This window comes from Coffea eugenioides, chromosome 2, assembly GCF_003713205.1.
Source record: "Coffea eugenioides isolate CCC68of chromosome 2, Ceug_1.0, whole genome shotgun sequence".
Taxonomy (NCBI): Eukaryota; Viridiplantae; Streptophyta; class Magnoliopsida; order Gentianales; family Rubiaceae; genus Coffea; species Coffea eugenioides.
The window spans coordinates 25,944,305-25,965,119 of NC_040036.1; the positions used below are offsets into that span (position 1 = coordinate 25,944,305).

At 35.7% G+C, this 20,815-nt stretch overlaps 1 protein-coding gene across 2 annotated transcripts; it reads right to left on the reverse strand.

Moving 5' to 3' along the window:
* Nucleotides 1–5,181: 5,181 nt before the first annotated feature.
* Nucleotides 5,182–20,590, reverse strand: LOC113761467 (putative ankyrin repeat protein RF_0381). Of its 2 annotated transcripts, XM_027304468.1 has the most exons (14): nt 20,445–20,590; nt 20,273–20,335; nt 20,001–20,171; nt 18,495–18,626; nt 15,209–15,348; nt 13,509–13,595; nt 10,563–10,688; nt 9,065–9,217; nt 8,300–8,344; nt 6,724–6,825; nt 6,158–6,328; nt 5,993–6,072; nt 5,511–5,594; nt 5,182–5,445 (listed from the first exon to the last, which is right to left on the reverse strand). In XM_027304468.1, exons 1-13 carry the CDS (start codon nt 20,476–20,478, stop codon nt 5,540–5,542), a joined length of 1,359 nt encoding a protein of 452 aa, XP_027160269.1. In that variant the 5' UTR covers nt 20,479–20,590; the 3' UTR covers nt 5,182–5,445; nt 5,511–5,539. The 2 variants fall into 2 exon arrangements, with proteins under 2 accessions (XP_027160269.1, XP_027160268.1); XM_027304467.1 differs by having other exon boundaries at nt 5,182–5,594.
* Nucleotides 20,591–20,815: the final 225 nt, after the last annotated feature.

The window sequence follows — 20,815 nt, forward strand, 5'->3', positions numbered from 1 at the left end:
AAGTGAAATATGATCCACCTCATTGATTTTAGCTATTTTTATTTTTGTGTAGGAAAAATCTTTGTCTAATTAGATCTAATTTCAAATAAAATAGTAGAATTAATAAAATCTAATAAAAATGGGCCCAAGAAAAATTTTGACTTGCTTATTCAGCGAGCTCAAGCTCCTCATTTTTTTTTTCAATATGACCTCAAGCACCAAAATGTGATGTTCACCAAGCTCGAGTTTGAGTAATTCTCACGAGCTCGAGTAGAGTACTATTTGCTCTTAACTCGACTCAATGATACCCCTGTGCTAACACTAAACGACTGCAAGCATTATGTTACACACGCAAAACTCAAAAAGAAAACAAGGAACCCATCCACTACTTTCATGAGAAAGGATTTGTCCCATGAGCCTTTGTTTTGCACTATTTTACTTCTTCTTTTTTTTTTTCCAAAAACGATAGATGATTTTTTGGAATTGTGTATGAACTATACATTTAGTGAGCAAAGGCTCAATTGGATCTATGCATAATGCATGTGTTCTAAGACATTGAAGATTAAACCACTCCTCACAAAAAGATATGCTTAGAGGATGATTACTAATATAATTAGTTCAATTGCTACTCTCATTTCTAGCCAAAACAAATGAGCATTCCACAAACATAGAGCTTAAATCATGAATGTCCTCTAAGTGAGAATAGAGCTTGATGTCTTTGGCCTTGTTTGCTCTTCTATCATTTTCATCAGTTGTTGTTGTGGGACTCCCACTTTGATTCTCCTCCACTATTATTCCCTTGCTTTGATTAATGCAAGTTTAAGGGCCGCAGCATTGTCCATCAAATTGTTTCTTGAGCTATGCTCCTTTAAGGGCCATTGAGCTACCACTTGCTTGTCTTCATTCTCAGTAAAAATTCCAATACCCATTTGACCGCCATTTCCTTGAGTTTTCACAACTATACTGAGATGAATGGAGTTATCTCTACCTCTGCTTCCTTGCTGTGTTGTTCCAGCTCTTGTTTCTGGCATGCTCATCTTTCTGTCTCTTGCTACCGCTTCTTGAAATTCAAGCCGTTCTCTTTGTGCTTTCTATATAATCTTGATGGGTGGTCTTTTATACTCTTTAAATACTCTTTCATTTCTAGCCTTCCAAAGCTGGCATAATATATTTACAGATAGTGCCATGTGTTCCATCCCTTTAGGTTTGCTCCTGGCCTCACTCCACCATTTTTGAAATTCCTTGTTTGATATTCAATTCCATCCCATCTCACTGGTGATATGTGTGCCATACTTCCTCAGCATTCCTATAGCGAAAGAACAGATATTCCACAGTTTCTATGTCTTCACCACAACCTTCACATATTGGAGTCCCCTTCTTAGTCCTGCTGAAATGCAGTTTCATTTACAAGGAGAGCCTTAGTCATGCATTTCCAGATAAACAGCTTCAATTTGTGATCTATATTGAGTTTCCACAGATGTTTTCATAGATGTTTCTCCTCCAAACTTGCCTTTTCTCCTAGTTGTCCTTTGTGTTTCTAATTACCCCTCTGCCTACTGAGTTCCTTGTATCCTGAGGCAACTGTGTATTGGCCATTTCCACTGTGTATCTAGAAGTGACAATCCTCTCTATTTGCTAAGCTTATTGGTATTCTCAACACTTTCTTAGCCACTTCTTCATTGAAAAGTTTGAACATGGTCATTTCCATCTGAAGTTTTAGATTAGATCCTCCAGTTTCTAAGCTTTGCAATCCTAAGACTTGAATGATATATGCTTTCCTTGCGGGTTCTCTGGTATCCAATGCTGCTCCCAGATTTTTTAACTTTTGCCATTTCCTATTTTCCTTCTAGTGCCTCTCTCAACATTCTCTCTCACTGGGATCAGACCTTGCCAGATCCAGAAAGCATTTTTGTGGACTTTGCAATTGAAAATTGTCTCCTTTGGATAGTATTTGGTTTTCAGAACTTTACTTGACAAGAAGTTAGGCATTGTTATTAGCCTCTGAACTAGTTTTCCTAACAAAGCCTTGTTGAAATTCTACAAATCTCTAAAGCATAGGCCACCATTTTTCTTTCCTAGGTGAGTGTTTGCCAAGAACACCAATGAGTTTTCCTTTTCTCATTTTCCTTTTCCCACTAGAAATTAGACATCATAGTACTCAGTTCTTTGCACAATCTAACTGGTAGTTTGAAGCATGACATGACATAAGTGGGCATTGTTATAGTTACTGCCTTAAGCAGAACTTTCTTGCTAGTAGCATTTAACAGCTTGTTCTTCTAGTGTTTCATTCTCTTTTCACATTTTTCCTTAATGAAACCAAAAAATCTGCTGTTTTGATCTAGATATTACCATTGGCAATCCTAGATATTTTCCTTGTGTCACTACCCGGATGTTTTCAAATTTTCTGCATACATGTACTTGCTGTGACTGAGGGACATTCTAACTGAAGAAAACTAAGGACTTTTCTAGGTTAACCACTTGACCAGATCCTTTCTCATATTTTTTCAATATCCCCATCAACTCCTTTGCCTCCTTGGGATTTGCTTTGCTAAAAATAAGGGAATCATCTGCCAAAAAAGACAAATGAGTAATTGCTAGTCCCTGTCTGCATATTTTCATTCTTGTGATCTACTTCTCTTTCCCTACTTTCTTGAGCAAGTTGGTAAAACCTTCATAGCACAGTAAAAATAGATAAGGAGATAAAGGATCTCCTTATCTAATCCCTCTCTTAGGAGTCATATAGCCTCTTGGCTCACATTGATCTTGAAGTAATAAGTGACTATTTTGATGCAATTTATAATCCATTCGATCTATTTGTCACAAAATCCCACTCTTTTCATTATTTCCTCCAAAAACTTCCACTCCGCCCTATTATATGCTTTAGACATATCTTATTTTAAAGCATAATATCCATTTTTTCCTTACCTTTTATTTTTTAATTAGTGCAAAAATTTATGAGATATTATGATATTGTCTAAAATCTAAAATCTGCCTACAAGGAACAAAAGCAGCCTGATTTCGACTAATGCAAACATCCAATACCTTCTTAAGTTTATTGGCAAGAACTTATTGGTTTGCAGTGCTTCAAGGTGATGGGGTAATCTACTTTAGGAATTAAAGAAATCACACTATGATTCATGAATTTGAGCATAAAACAAGAATGGAAAAAGCTTTGAATAGTCCTAATGATATCATCTTTTATAATGTGCCAAAACTTTTGGAAAAAGAGGGGGTTCATGCCATTAGTACCCAGAGATTTGTTTGGGTTCACGGAAAAAATTGCATTTTTAATTTCCACTTCCTCTACTATTTTAGTATCATTTTAATTTCCACTTCCTCTAATTATCATTTATTTGATGGGAGATTGTTTGTGGTATACCATCTAAAATCTCATTTAGACACTCCACCCTTGAGCTATTGAAAATCTAATGATTTTAATTTGCTACTTCCACTCACAATTCCTTTTCACTACCAATCCAAGACCTATCTTCTTTTGTAGGTTTTGCATTCTATTTCTCTTCCTTCTCCCTTTAACACTGGCATTGAAGAATTGGGTATTTTTATCCCCTTCTTTCTACCAACTACACTTGTCTTTTAACCCCAATATAATTGTTCCTCTGCATAGGCCTATTTCAACTAACTTTTCAGTTCCCTTCTCCTGTCTTTTCTGTTGTCCCTACTTGATCTTTGCATATCTTCAAGTTGTTGTGTAATTTTTGTTATTTTCAACTTCACATTCCCTTGAAAAGTGTTCCTCCATTTAAGGAGAGGCACTCTACAGTTGGCAAATTTCCTTGTCACTTTGAATATTTTAAGTCCCTCACATTCCTTGTTGCAAGCATCCCTTATCACTTGTTGTATCTCTTAATTTTGCACCCACTTTTTATCAAAGAAAAACCTTTTCTTTCTTCTATGAGAATGTAGGCCAGTGTCAATCAGCAACATACTGTGATCAGAGCCATAATTTTTCACATGAGTACATTTGGTTTTGTTAAAAGTCTCGAACCAGAATTAAGGCTCTATCCAACCTTTGTCTTACTTCTCCCTCACTTTCCTAGTTATTACACCATATCCATAGCTAGCCCTCAAAGCCTACATCCACCAGCTCATTGTCTAAGATGAAGTTCCTGAAGTCACTAAAAGTCCATTCTTCTCTTGTCTTTCCACCCCTCTTCTCTTCATTTGACACAATATCATTAAACTCCCCATCTATAATCCCACTTATTTCCCCAAATCCTCTTTTTTTCTTCAGTCACTTTCCATTGTTTCCTTCTTACTTGATCCAAATAGCTTGCATAGATCCCAATGAACCAACAATTTGTTTGTGTTTCAGGGTCTAGCACATGAGCTTCAATAGTTAGAGCTGATTATTGGATATGCAAGACTTTAATGTCATTATTCCATAGCAATGTCATTCCATGGATCTATCCATTGCCTTCACCACATAGCACTCTTCAAAATTTAGCCCTTTTTTTAAAATTTTTCCATATATCTAGTCTTATTTTTGGTTGGGATAATTTTAGAAACCTCCCTTAAAGTTTCTGACAGTTTCACTGCTCTCCCTTAATGTTTTCAAAATATCATTAACCTCCCTTAAAACTAATGTTCTTGTAACAAATTAGCCCAATTCAAAAAAATCAACAGTAAAAAAAATAATTTCAAGAATGAGAAGAATATTTCATACCAAAAGTACACTTTAACTTATGGATTAATCTTTCCTACACTGTCAGCGTTAGATAAATGACAACTACGCAAAATTTGAATTTTAAATTCAACTTTTGCACACATGTCATGAATCTTTTAATGAAAGAAAATTTCAGTTTAGTTTCTCTCATAAAAGATGGATTTACACAATTCCCAAGAGAAAGAAAAAGAAAACTCCCACTAAGAGAAATAGATAATTTTGTTTTGCACTCTTTTTCACAATACCCTGAATTCAAATGCTTTTGTTTGCAGTAAGTGTGTTAAACAACTATACCACATAAGCTAATATGGGCATCAAACCTGGTATAAAATGACAATATTATTAAAATTATTCAAAACTTTGACAATATATTCGCAACTTTAATGTTTAGGAATAGTACTCCTAGTTCTCTGGCATGTATTGAAGGTTGGGACTTTTCCCTCCTTCGTATTTTTAGCGTTTGGAATTAATAAAAGTTGGGGAGTTTTCCCCTTTTGGGAAAAAAAAAAAAAAAAAAAAAGTCCTGCAGAAACTAAACTGCATGTGCATATGTGGTTGATTGTTGAATTGCTGAAGATACTGGTACTTCTACATAATATATGAGAGAGTTATCCATAAACCACTAAATAATGTTACAGTCACACACATACTCGAATAAAAAAAATGGAAACATAATTTTCCTTCTCTACCTCACCTCTTTTACGAGTACATTGACAAAATCTAGGTGTGGTTTCTTTGCACAAGCACAGTTTCTGCATGAGAATTCCCCACATAACTGCAATCTGAAAATGCCAGGCGTCACCTTGTGCAGGTTGGTTTACATGAATCCTATCCAAGTTCTTCCTACCTCTTTCTCCTCTGCTGCTAAAAATTCCATTAGGATTTTTGTTTTTCTTTTTCATGAAACTTTCTCCCTGCGTCAACAGCTTCCCTGCAGTGAAGTAATATTATTATGCAGACTTAAATTGAACATCCTTTTTCACCAAAAGACGTTCAGTTCTTCGAGTTGACAAAACGTCAAGCCGAACTTTACATGTAATCATGGGAAATGGAGACATGTTATCCAAATTTATGGATGACTGAATAAAACTTCATGCTCTTGAAGCGAAGTACTGTGACTCAAACCTAGTTGCAAGTTCAAAGCTTGAAAAATCTACAACAATACATCTGTTGTGCTTCATGTTCCATACAACCTATAGTCCTATCCTCCACCACACCCGCGCACACAATAATGATTTTAAATAATTCAAAAGCTCATGAAGCGTTTATGTGATTAAACAGACCATCCTAAACAGTAAGATCCAGACAGTGAGAAGCAGTCCATTATACCTGAAAGCAGCTACAAGCTCCTTATTTTCAGGGTCAAGCGTGACACCCTCATAGAAAGCACTGGCTGCTTCCTCAAACTTCTGCAACATACATCATGGAGACTTGAGAAAATGATTACAAGATGTATTACTAAAAGATTAAAGAGTTGACCTGAGTGGAACATGCCTGCAATAAACGCAAAGCGGCTCCTTCACGGTAGCAAGCTTTAGGCCAATCAGGTCTTAGTGCCCTGCAGGCCCTTGCATCAGACAAGGCATGATCAGCTTGGCCCAAGCGGAGCCAACAAAGGCTTCTATTCGAATGTAAAGTTGCATCCGTAGGATCAAAATCAATAGCCTGTATATCCATCGGCACAAATCAATGCGAGTCCAATGTCCACAGAAGCTAGAAGACTCAACATATGATCACGCAAAAAAGGTATGCTAAGCTGGCCACTATAAACGAAAATTTGGAGTGGCACTGCTTTGGTGCAAGTAATTCCATGATGCTCCATTCTTATGCACCATTTTAAGACCTTGAAATCTATCTAGTGGACCCTTTTGAGAGCAGTAATTTTGTGGGTCAAACAATAAAATTTATTTTAAAAAAAGGCATGCGATCCTGTTTAGTTAGATACTACCACTAAGGCCTTTGTGTTATTATATTTCCTACGTTCACATGGCTTGCAAACTAAAGGATGAGATTTATAAGTCAAAAAGAAACAAAAGAACAATAAAAAGATTAGGACCTACCTGTGAATAAGCATCCACAGCTAGTGAAAAATCTTTTCTTTTAAAAGCTTCATCTCCTCTTGCCTTTGCTTCAGAAGCCTTCTTTCTTGTTTCAGGTGTCACCTGATAACCAGGCATTCACAAGCAAAGTGCAAAATACAATTAAATGTAGCTATTCAGTTTTCATTATATTACAGCCATTGCTTTGTTCAAATTAATTACTTTGCTATTATTCAGAAAAAGGAAGTGAGAAATGAATCAATGTCCAGTCATTCTCTTGTAAGTGAACCAAACAGTACCAGATAGTAAATTCAGATCAGTAATGGTCAAATAACATTTGTTGTAGAGCAAACTACTTAAATAGCCACTACCCTATTTGAATAGTCTAATTCTGGCCATTAAATTAGTTTTGATACCAAACCATCCACTAAATTTCTAAAATGGTACACTTTTGGCCACTCCTTTCAAGTGGTATGCTTTTGGCCATTCCATTAGGCTTAAAAGTAACCACTAACAGAAGAATCATCACACAAGCTATGCATTTAGACAGAACGACCAAAAGTACACCATTTCAAAGTTGAGTGGGTGATTTCAGAACAAATTAAGTTTAGCGACTGAAAGTACACTATCCATATACTTTATTGACCATGTAAGATTTTTGCCCTGTACAGTAAGCCAATATTTAGCAAATTGGTCATTATTCATTTCAACATGTAGGAAAGTTTGAACACTTTTTGTGCATGTCAATTGCTTGCCCTTCCAACCAAAGGGTTAAATGAGGAAATGTGATCCACTCGATACAACTGAAAGCATGAGGTTGTATTCATTGCCCGCATTTGCCTAGGAACATGAAATTTTGCAAGTGATGGCAGCAGAATCGGAGTGGCTACAGACTATTACATTCGTTTTCATAAATATAGCAGATTGATATCATGATAATGAATATGCATTGCAGAATTTACTCTACATATCCACTATTGACTGATTAAACTTTCACAGAAAAGATATCACAAAAATGAAACAGCGATCCGTGTTATTCACATAAAGACTACATGAAAGTAATGGAGTTTACTTTCTTGTTATGATCTTCCAGTTAAGAAAGTTCCAGAGGAGAGAAAAGCTTCAAATAGCCCATCTTAGTAATCCTAATTGCTGATGCTACATGAGTGAAATGGTCTACAATTATCTATTCTGAAATTCAAGCCAATTATGCCATTTTAATATATGCAAAACCTCACACCAAATTTTAAGTTATTGAAAGTTCTACGTTCAGATTGATTGGGTGCAATCATTATTCAGACATGGAGAGAGGCAGGCAACATGCACATTCTCTTTGTAAAATTAGTTTCCACTACAGCAATCACAAAAATCATAAAGGATATAGCTATAAGGGAGCATCAGATGACTGTTAACTTCTTTATTTCTCAACTAAGTTTGGAAGAAGCAGAGAGGGAGGGAGAGGGAGAGGGAGGGAGGAGGGGGGGGACAGAGCGAGAGTTAATGATAACGACACACTTTATAAACCATGTATGAACAAAAGAAACAATGCTAGAACAATGCGTAATCATATGTGTTTAAATAGACATCAAAACTGTACCTCAGGCGCAGAAACAGCCTTCTGCTTATTAACTTGCTTTACTTCCTGTAATTGTTAAAATTGAAAATCAGTCAGCAAACACTGAGAGTAAAAAATCCAAATCCTAAAAATGGACGATCAAAGAGGGCGTGAGCATCAGATTCGTGTTGATTTTCAATTAGTCTCAACGAACCCTACATACATAAAAAAAACCAAAAAATGGGAGTCACTACAAGTATGTTTGGAGCCTCTTAGTAGCTTAAAATCAGATAATTATAGCTTATTTAGAGCTAAAAGCTTTCAAGGTGTTCTTATTCGTTTTTCACTTCTCCTTTGAGTTTCTTTTAAGTGGCAAAAGCTGATATCAAGAAGCAACCCTTTAGGCACTTGTGGAAATAGCCTCTAGCTTCAAAAAGTTTTGAAAAAAAAAAAAAGAACATGCTTTCCACCTTTCGAACAACTTTTTCAATAGCCACCTTTCGAACAACTTTTTCAATAGCCACCTTTCAGCATTCAACTGTGTTTACAAAATTAGAACAGGCCCTTAACCACAATAAACATTGCTTCTTAGTACAGAAAGCCTATGATAGCTGTATGCCGAACATTCAACTTCTTACTTGAAGATTGAGAAAATCAATTTGAAGAACTCAACTTTGATAACTAAAATGTTTATAGCAATTGATCAGAAGGAAATAACTAAGAACGGGCAAAAGTTTCTAAATTAGGCACTATGACACAGAAAAAGAACATCTTAAGACCTTAACTAGTTAAAACAGAAGTAAATACCTTCACTTTGTCAGTTTCAGACTCAACGTGCTCAAGTATTCCATCAACACTCCACTCTGAGACTGTTGGAATTTGTGAGGTTACAGGAAATAGAATCTCCACAGCTCTTCGATGACCTCTTGCAGCAGCAACTTCTATAGGTTTCACACCCTCCTGTTAGATGATAAAATTAAGCATCAAGTAAGATCATTTTATGCCAATTTATACTAAAATACATGTTTTTGTTTTGTGGACTAGATACTCATAATTTGTCTCAAACTGAATGAACCAATATGCATGATTGTAAACAGATAACATCTTTAACCTTTTGGTGAAGTAGTCAATTTGCTTATAATAACTTGAACATTCTTAACACATTCAAATCAGACAAGTCAATTTCCTTGTAATAACTAGAATATCCTCAACACATTCAAATCAGACAATATAATGTATGCTGAAAAATAATTTAAATAAGTAAATAACACACATTTCCAAATGGCAGAAATGCAATAAATCACATACACCAGACAACCTTCATGCTAGAGTTTGGACAACTCATCACTAGGGAAGAATTCCACATTACTTCCCTCAAAAAGTAAATGTCAAAAAGGACTGGGAAATCAAAATCACTCTGTCAGAAAATGCCTACTTATCACTGTTTTCTGAAATCCTACTAAGAGTAAGATCAGATTTCTTCAAAGACTTTAGGTACTTAGCATGCTTCTCAGAAGAACCGGTACATATTGACTTTCAGAAAGGGAAATTGTGATTACTTATATACCTAGTACTAGACCAGCTTATTTGTTTTTCCATAGTAGCAATAGCAGAATTCAAAATTGCAATTTTAGTTATCCTGGATCAACTTGAGAGCCATCAATGCAGAGTGGGAGTGGCTTTCTGGTCTCCTGCCTTAAATCAAAAGAAAGGTAGATCACCATAAACAGCGCACAGATTCTTTAAATTTAAATTTAGGATTCAGGTATACGCTATGACATTAGATTGAAGATGTCTGCCCATTTCTCTCTGTACATAATATAACACATATCTTGTGTCAATTACACCACTTACAAAGAAAAAAAAATGACACCTTTTAAATTTTCAGCAAACAAGCATTTCAACATACATTACCAACGAAACATAAAATCAAATCATATGCCTGTAGATCTGCGAATAGGTTGACATCAACAGAAAATTCTTGATTCTAAAGTAATGGGTTTATTTGTAACAGTATTTGTAATATTGCTATATAAAAGTGAAATCCCCATCATAAATCTAATTATTCCTTCCACCATCAAACTAGTTCCATCATGAAAACACATAACTCTCAAAATTGCAAGAAAGTTCTTGAATTATCCTGTTCTACACTATCCTTTTGTCTCCTGCAGGTAATTTAACGGTGCCTACCTACCTCACACTACTAACTTGTTAAGTCATTTTGAGAAAGGCTTTGGTAAAAGGATTAAACCAAGTAACTGAAAAATCAACCCAGATGTTTGACTACTTCGTCTTTAAGTATTACCTCATCAAGGGAATCAGGATTAGCTCCGGCTTTTAGTAAACATTCTAACATTTCAGGGCTACCATGGTCAGCAGCAATGTGCAAAGGAGTCGCTCCACCAGCAGTAACATTAACATGAGCACCTGCCTGTATGAAGGAGAAGAAAATGTCAGAGCTTGACACAGAGAAATTCTTTAACATAAGAAACACCCTTGCCACCTTACACACACATTTACTTTTCCAAAATTTCTCAGGAAAGAAGACTATGAAAACAAAGATAGGCAAAAACACCTATGCAACAATTACATATTAATGAGGAATATAATACATTACAAGACCTTGTAAACAAGTAAATAATCTCTTCATTCATCCAGAACCTTGTAGTGCCTAACAACCTACACTGACTAAAAAAACAATCAATATTTTTCACTCTTCACACAAATGCTGCAGAGTTCATGAACATGCTTACATACAATTTTACGGGGAAGCTCAATTGTACAATTACATCAAACAAGTACCTTACAGATCTAAACTTCTATTATCTCATTAATAAATACCTACTCCAGAAGCTTAAATCATCGGGGACTAGGGCAAACAGGCAAATGAGGTTCCATAAACCATACAAAGAGACCAAATGAGGTTCCCTTAAGTTCATTACCCTTTGATAAGATTTATCAACTAATTGATCAATCTCAAGAAATGACCAGTGATAGCAAGCAATATCAGCATGCGGGTCTTAAAACCAATTACAGATTCTGGGGATGATACAATTTTACCAATCAATCTCTATTATCGCATTAAGGTTGAACAAAATATTAGATTTCCAATGACATGACAAAGAAAGAGACATGAGATTTCATCCATATTGCTACGCTCAAGCACAAAAAGTTGTTATAAGCCCCTTGAGAACTACTCTACTTATTTGACATAATGAAGAAAAACAAAGGAAAATACAAAGCAAAAGGAAGTTAACCAAGCAAGAATAGTCAATTGAAAATATCAGGCAAACAGTTTGGAAGCAAACCTACTTTTCCTCAAGTAAATGGGCACATCAGAAACGATTTTGATAACCCTCAACAAGGTGGGTGGTACTAGGAAATAATTTTGGACCCACTGCAAGTACTAACGATACTTCACTATGGCTGTATGGAAAAGCATCTTAATTTCCAAGAAAATGGTCAATTTCAAAAGCCAACAGCATTTCAATGCTGTGGATGAACAAGAATCATTTTTGGAGACATTGTCGGAGTGCAGAATTAAAAGATAAATATATAAATATATGTGCAAAAGATAAATATATAAATATATGTGTATATATATCTCTTCACTTATATGACATTGGTGACAACCAGGATGAACCAACGCTGATATGCTTACTACTATTCAATCAAGTGGCATAGCAGCCACAGATCAAGAAAAATTTTAATTACCAGCAGCTGAAACAATTGGATTATTCCAAGAAGACGTCCTTGTCTGCAGTCAGGAATCACCAAGTTGGCATGGTCAAGTTATGTTTCAAACGACAAGTTTTCAGAGACACTTTAAACTGGAAAAGTAAAACAAGTTTCCTATAAAAAGATTTTAAATACTAGCAAACCAAAAAATGTACCACTTTTCCCCTGGGAAGCTCCAGCTAAAGCATCTAATCTTATCTCGAGACATGCACAAAATCTATGCCAATATTTGCTCTTTGCATCTCAACAATGAAGAAACAACTTGTCATCTGCTATTGCATTGTCCAGCGGCCCACAATTCACAGACAGATGCATTAGCTACTTGCACAGTGCAAAAGACAATGCTAGGGAGCGTGATAAACTCGATGTTGTGGTAGAGCCCTTGTACGAAAAAAAAATTAAAAGTTGGGACACATCCACCGTTCACTTACTTGACTCTACAGAGAGAGAATTTACAGAACCTTAACAGAGTAAACAAGAACACAGATGGCTAGGAACGGCTTTCTGAAATATTCAGTACCTATGGATCAAGAACACTGTTCCTGCAGACAGTTTTTTCTTTGCATTGTTCTTGAAAATACAAGGTATTGAAAACGCAGATAAGTTGCACTTGTATCTTATGTTGCACGGTCCAAGATGCCTTCTTATGTAGGAAAAGCTTTACCTTCTCAAAGAAAAACAAGAAAAGCTTGGCACTTCTTTATTTTCATTAAAAATTGTGCGATATATACAATTACAATTAGAAGAATGCAGGTTTCTTGCTAAACACTAAATGAGTATTATTGCATTTAGAAAAGGTACTAAACCCAAGACGCATCAAAGATAATAAGCATGCTGCAGGCAGCTTAGATACACAAGTTAAAAAAATAAAAAAATAAATAGAAAACATTATCATCTATACATTTTCACCCAGAAGATGAGCTAAGGAAATCCTAGAGACATAATATGTGGCATAGCTTCTTTTTTGCCCAAATACCACTTTTACGAATTGAAGATAATACAACGTAAAACTTCACAAGAGTATAAACTATAAAATGCATTAGGTACAGATTGCAACATATCATACCAGAAAATAACTACAACTAAAATGATTAAGCAATAAACGATTAAGAAACTTTAACAACTTGCTAATCATTTCGAACAATGTCTATCACAACTTTTGTTTGTCTTTATGCTTCCATTACTCATAACAGGGCTCTATTCAAGTAACTTCATCCAGTGGCAAGATACATGAAATCAAGTGGCAATACAAAAAATTTCCTTCAAGTCAAAAAGAGGAATACATCTGCAATGAATCAAAGATGTTAAACCCCATGCAAGTGTTGAAAATATAGCAGATTGCAATAGAATTGTGAAGCAGCATACCAAATATCAATCAGATGAAGCAAGTTTAACTCACAAAATCCTAAATGATTTAATAAGAAGTGAACTTTAGTAGCATTCTCATAATAGCAGAAGCACATGAAAATTTGTGTACAATTCAGAAAGAATGCAGGCTACAAGACCTACAGACCTGAATTAACAACTCTAGACATTGTAATGAATCTGCTGCCACCGCAGACAGCAAAGGAGTGACATCATCTTCAGTTCCAATGTTCGGCTGCAAAAACAATCGGACAACATAAAGATGAAAATCCACAACAAAAAATGCATCTTTTCCTTTAACTCTCAGTCCTAGAATTCACACTGTAAGAATAATGAAAACCATAAATTTGGAGCGACCGATATGACAAAGTAATAATCCAACTTATCTTATAACAAAGTACATCCAGATACATTTCCCATATTCATATGGTAAGCCCGCTAAAGAACACTTTGCTAAACTTTTCAACAATAGGGCCATGAACCCCAGTATACATTTTATTTTGGATTGAAATTGAAATCATATTGTATATGTAACTGACATATCTTTCAGTGAATGAGGCATATCAGTAGTAATAATAACTAAAATCAGAGAAAGAAGTATAAGTGGAAACCATTTTACATATGGGTAATTTCACTAGACAAAACAAGCACAACCTACTTTGGCACTCCAAAGCAACTAAAGCTTTTGTCAACCCCAACTACTAACCCAACCAGTGCACTTCAAAGATTAAAAAAGATTTGACAGAGTTGGAACTTTGTTATACTCAACTAAACCTCAAGCATCTCCAACTAGAGAAAACTCCACTCCCTAGACCAAACTATTAGTCATAGTCCAATCTAGGCTATTTGGTGACCACAGTAAACTCCCTTTATGGTACTTATGCTAGCAAATAAAAGTCAAAGGGGAATACAGAACGTCATAGCTTTTGACAAATCAAACTTCAGCTTTTGCAATCTTGTCCTTCAGACTTTCCACATAAAGAAAGATAAAGGAAAACCAATCAGCAAAAAAACTTTAAATCTGATAATTGCAAAAAATTATGACTGGCTTGCAAAACTAATTGTTTGTGTCCTAGTGATGTGCCAATGACATCAACAATATGTTGCTTTTCCCGAGGCAATAAAGTTTACACCTACTGCATCGCTTGACCAGATTGTTCAGACCATTTTAGCCGAAACACAAAGTTCAGCCATTGAATGTATGGATACTTGATGAGAATAGACAATGAAATTGCCACACAGTCTGCAAGATCTCTACTCTCCATAACAAGCAAACCTTGTGAAGAAAGGATTGTCTAAGATGTAAAAGAATCCGTCATTTTAAACTTAACACGAAACATACTACACAAAATTGTAACACGGGAGCACAAGAACACACAACTCGAAAGGATCCTACAGGTTAAAGAGAAAAGTTCAATAACTGAAGAACATAATTGAAAGGAGTGAAAGTAAAAGAATTTAAAGGGTATACAAAGCAAAGCTACACCACAAGGAGAAAATATTTGACGAATGGAAAAAGCAAAAGAAGAATAACAAAAGAAGAACAGAAGGACTAGAAGATATGCAGAACCAACACAAAACCCAAAAAGGTATAACATTCTGATATTAAAAATTTGGCGTAAAAGAAAATGTGAAAAATGAAACAGCATATAACGATTCCTTGAACATAGCCCAGGAATAAAAAACGCAAGGAATCAAAAACTGGGAAAACCTTGCAGCAACAGAGAATTACTTATAAAGGACAAGATCATATGACTCCGTAGGACGGGATCCTAAGCCTCGTCATAGAACTCGATGGCTTGGGTGAACAAGAGGAAAGAAGGGGGAAAAAAATCTAAGTACACTAACATTAGCACGGTGTTCTAGCAGTATTCTGACAGCATCTTGCTGACCATGACCAGCAGCCCATATAAGGGGAGTACCAGCATCACTTTGTAAATCAACATCCACACCTCGTGAAATTAAGAATTTCAATAACTCGGTATCTCCTGCAAGAAAGAACAAATGCCACCATAGCTAATTTTATGACTAATTCGAAGTATACCCAATTATAATTAACTACTTACTGGTAAGAGTATAAGGTGAATTTCATATCCACTGATAATGTACCTGAGTTCATTATAATTTGGCCACTATTGTTTCATTAAAGTGTTTAAGATAAAAGACTATAGTTTATTTGTTGATACATTTTAAATCGATCTTGCAAAATGATCTATTTGCTATGATATGCAACACTAATCAAGCAAAGACAGCATACGAGCATCTATTGTTATGAGTAATCACACACAATCAATTCAACCCCAAAGCTGCTGCAAATATTGATCCAAGTTTCTGTACATTTGACGCAGATTCTATAAACCAATAAAAACAAAAAGATAAATGATTTGATATTTTATTTTTTGCAAAAGGTTTTGGATTTCGTAAAAAGATTTTATAGCCTTCCATAAATCCAGAGAATACCCAAAGGATTCACATTTCAAAATTATTTGTTATTTTTGTCATTGTTATCTTCAAAAGCCTACACACGTCTTCCAGGTAGCCTCCAGCATGACAAGATAAAGCTTCAAAGAGCTTAAGTGTTGTAAACGTGAGCTCTAAGCAGCCTCATTGTAGCACTCTATGGTAATCATACAGCCAAAATATAAACAATAATTCCTTATGTAACTTCTGTTACTCTTTTCTCAAAATTTCAGCAGTTCAGATATATCCAGCTTGTCAACCAGGTAAGTAAAGCAACCTCTTAGGAGGCTTAAGTTTTGGAATGGTATTCACGGAAATTCTCCATTTCACTACACAAAAACTCCTCAAGATGATTCAACCTTCAACTTGGAAAAAGATACACCTAACAATAATTCAGCACCCGATTCTTCATCTCCACCTACATTGATAATCTAACTACATATCCTGTTCACAGTGTCAGTAAGAAATTCATATTTATGATCCTCCATGGATCTTCTGAAAGTCATTAAAGTACACCCTCACCATTTTCAAAAAAAATTCAGCCACAGGCAGATTTGCTCCAATGTTTCCATTCACAATACTGACTGAAATTTATTTTTAAAAAATCCCCAAAGATCATAATTTCTCTCAAGATGACTCCACAAGTTTGATGAACCTCCAGATTTTCAATTCCCAATTAACTTGACTATTTGCACAGGTTAGCTCCTCTGACAGGCAATTTGTTCCAAACCACATCTCCATAACTACTTTCACCCTAGGCCTACATTAATAAAAATGGAGGTTCACTTATCAATGAATAAACTGTATCTTTTGATCATTGGGATATCCTTCCCATAATGAAACTCTCTGCTGCCTTTCAATCTTTTGGCAACTTTGAGCAGTACAAAAGGGTAGAGAAACCAAATAAGTGGGCATGCTGGAACAAGTGATTGTGGTGGATGTCAGCTCCCCCTTGGAAATGATGATGTTTCTCCATACCAGCTTTTCCCTTAAATCTATCAACCACACAATTCCACAATTCTATATTCTTGTGTTTAGCCCAGGAACCAGCCTAAGATAACGAAAGTTTCCCAACTAGAATCTAACATTACAGCCAGCTCCACCACATCAAGGATATCCCCATACGAAAAAGTTAAATCTATTCAAACCAGAATCTGCTTCAACCACATGATGCCTTGATGTCCAATAAACTTTTTGAGCTCAACCAAGACATAATGCATCTTTGGTCTAAAGTACAAGATATCCTCTCTTTCATTCAAAATCTTTTGGAAGGCCTTTTATTAATGATCTTCCATTAGTTTGCTTAAGGCTCCCATGCCAAACAGAAAGAGTAGTGAAAGGTAGTTCTCTTTGCTTCAAACCTGTTGAACTGTCAAATATCCAGTAGCATGTTGAGCAAATAATAGTATCATATCGTGTAAAGGAAGAAACTAAACTGCGTTCTGCATATCTCTCCAAATCTAATTTTCTGGAGGAGCAGCAAGGGAGCAACTTTAACTTGCATCATTCTATAGATATGTAACAACAATGTACATCAAAATAAAGACAGTTTATGTGCCCACTGTTTGATTCAAGTACTTATTTGACTGATATACTTCCAATTGCAAGTTGCCAGATATTGCCAAAACAAGATATTTCCCACCTTAAAGTGAAGGACATATCAGCTTAATTTTATTCCTTAAGCTTATTTAACAGAGAATGCAGTATAAATATAATCTTCTTGATACTTTTCCAAGACTTCTATAATGTGAAGATTACACCTCAATATCAGTTTCCTGTTCATGAGAATACTGGATTGGTGGATAAAAGTCCTCAATTGACTTGTTTTTGAGAAAGCTGTAAGCCTGTTGAACGATGCATGAATAAAACTAGGCCTGGCCCTTTGATCAGACTTAATTTTCAGCTTCTTTACCAGACAAGCTCAGCTCTTATAAGCTTTACTTAGTGGAACTTGAGCACATATTTTTTCGTTATAATCTAAAACACACTGTTACAAGCAAATAAATTCATATCCACGTATTTTCAATTTCATTAGTAAAAATGGTTTTTGTACTCAGTTAAGCTCTTAAAACTAACAAAAAAAAAAGCATAACCAACTAAAGGTTAGAAATGCTAGGAAATCAACATTTCTTGTTCCCACATTCAAGGTCAAAGATTACATTAAACTTGAGTTGCACTTTGAGCTTGCAATTCTGCTTCAATGACTAGTTTAGACGATTTTCACATAAAATGTACCAGATCTATTTCATCTCCCTCAAAACAGTTCTCACTTCTGACACTCCGGAATCTTATTTGATTACTAGGTTCTTTGGTTCATTGCGTTTATAGTTAGTCAAATTCATTGGCACTTGTAGAGCAATAGTGTAGAGCTCTATACCATGTTATATGGGGATGTGTTTATCTAGTGGATGCAAAATCTTTTCTACCATGCCAGACAATAGTGCAATCGTACAGAACATGAAAATTTTCCTGCTCATTTCATCTCCTGTCTGTCTTCTATCCTTCTAAATTGGTGGCCATAGTGCCAAGATATCAAGGTCTTATATGACCGTAATGGCGACATGGAATCCCAAATGAAGAAGCAAAAAGAGAGTTTTAAATCAACTAAACTACAGTACTTGAACAAGACTTATATACTGTTGCTTCTGAGAATTGAGGCAGATAATCCACACACCTATTCCTGCAGAATGATGCAGAGCCGTTGCACCCAATTGACTGGGTATACTAGAATCAGCACCACACTCAGTAAGGTATTCAGCAGTAGCTGTGTGTCCTTGCCTCGCAGCATGAAGAAGAGGAGTCTCACCTGCAGGACATAGCCGACAAGTTACAAAGTTGTTCATGTGACAAGGACACAAGCCAACAAAATTACAATTTAAATCTATACAGGCAATCAGAATAGGCACTGGTGCTTCAGTTCATCTGGGCAAACGTTTACAGTTAAACAAATTTTAAAAAAAATGATTTCAGAACCAAATGCTTGGGCAATTACCAAGTTTGTTAGGTTCAGAAGAAGAATTTTCAGGCAGCCAAGCCCAAGAAAGCAGCTAAATAATGACTGAATTGTTATATCAGGAATTAAGAAGGAAGCAAGAAGAAAAAGTAGCAGAATCCATCCATAGCCTCACAACTGCATCAGAAGCCCCAAAAATCAGAAGTCCACAGAATAAATTTCTATTGCAGGGAAGAAACGACCTCAACAATCACTGAAACATAACAATAAACAGAAACCAGCTTTACTCGATTTTCTCATCTTCTGCATTGGCAGATCAATTCTAGTACACATCTCAAATAATTAGGGAAACCTCTAATGAGAAGGCATCACAACTTATGTTCCTTGTTTAGACTGTCCAGTGCCAGAATGTGACGGAGCTCAAGTATCTCTTGCCTTTATTGCTGTATTGCTCGTATAAAAACCATGCAGCAATGTAAGTAGCAAACTTACAAAGTGCAGGTGTCCCCTAATCTACATTTTATCTTTTCGCCTCTTTGTTCTAGTAAAATAGTAATGCACCTCTACCATTATGTATTTGAAGAAGATCCATCAATTCTGAACTTATTCAGCCAAAAAACCCAGTCTAGCTAAAATAGATTAGAAAATACAACAATTACAAGTCAATCATCAAATGCTAAGAAGTACAACTGAATCTCACCTTCAGGCAAATGCTGCTTTGACATTTTCAATTTGCATAACCAGATAAGAGGTTTGTATCAAGGTAGAATCATACAGATAAAGGAAAATGTCTACCCTTATCCAAAGAGGGTGGACTAGATAAATATGTCTAGCCTACTACCGTGTTTGGTCAGAAAAATAACACACAAGTACTTATCCCAAATACAGGAGACCTCTTTAGGGTAACTCCAAGATGCTCAACCTTAGAATTCCCTATAATGGATATTTCATCCATCCTAATGTGTTTCATCAAGCAATCAAGCTCTCAGATACCAAAACTTGCTCGCAAAAAGATATGCACACCCTCTCCTTTCCTTTTTAGGCAAAAGATCAAATCAAGATAACAGAGCATGGAACGAAAAAGTTACAATCTTTACAATTGGCATTGGCATTAAATACCAGAATGTACAAATCCATGCACAACTTAAATCTTGTTTATTCAAATATTCCAAACAACCAACAGAAAAACTAACATGGAAAGAATAACTCAGAGAGCAAAGGACGTACCATCATCATCTTTTGCATTGACATCAAGCTTCAACTCCTCAACCAAGTACTTGCACATATCAGTCTTGCCCTCTCTGGCAGCAAAATGCAAAGCCCCTCTCTTGTTCGCATCCTTAACATCTGCCACTGTCTGAGCTATTCCCTTCCCATCATCAAGTTGTTTAGCCAATTCTATACCACCCCCCAACCAAAAAAAACAAATCTTTAATATCAATAACAGAAGAGCGATGAACAATCTGTAAGTATAAATTGGAACTGAAGTTCAAACTTACTCTTGAAAAGGTCTAAATTCCCAGTACGTGCAGCATTCAAGAACTGCTGAACTGTGTCCCTCACTGTGGAAAATTGATTAAAAAAAAAGGCAAAACCACATATCATAAATGCAAAAAAAAAAAAGATAGAAAAACATAATATTATGTTCAAATATGTGAAAAATAGAAGAACCTGCGAGAGCATCAGAAGCATCAGGACCAACCATCGTGTGAGAGAAGAAGAAGAAGAAGAAGAAGAAGACTCTAAAACCCTTTTAACGGACTGACTGCAAATTGAGGTTTTAGTCGTGGTAAAAGCTGTGGAAGAAGATTCTAGGAGGCACGCGTAAAAAGGAGAAAGAAGAAGGGCTTGAACGAATTTGAGGAACAGGGAGTTAGCATTTGTTGTTGGGAAAATTGCAGAAACCTCCCCTGACGTTTCTAACACTTGCACTAACCTCCCTCATATTTTGAGAAATTGTAGTAACCTCCCTTGAACTTACTGATTCTTTGCATATTCAGTCAAAGCGATTAAAATGAGAAATGAGAAATTTGTGCCAAATT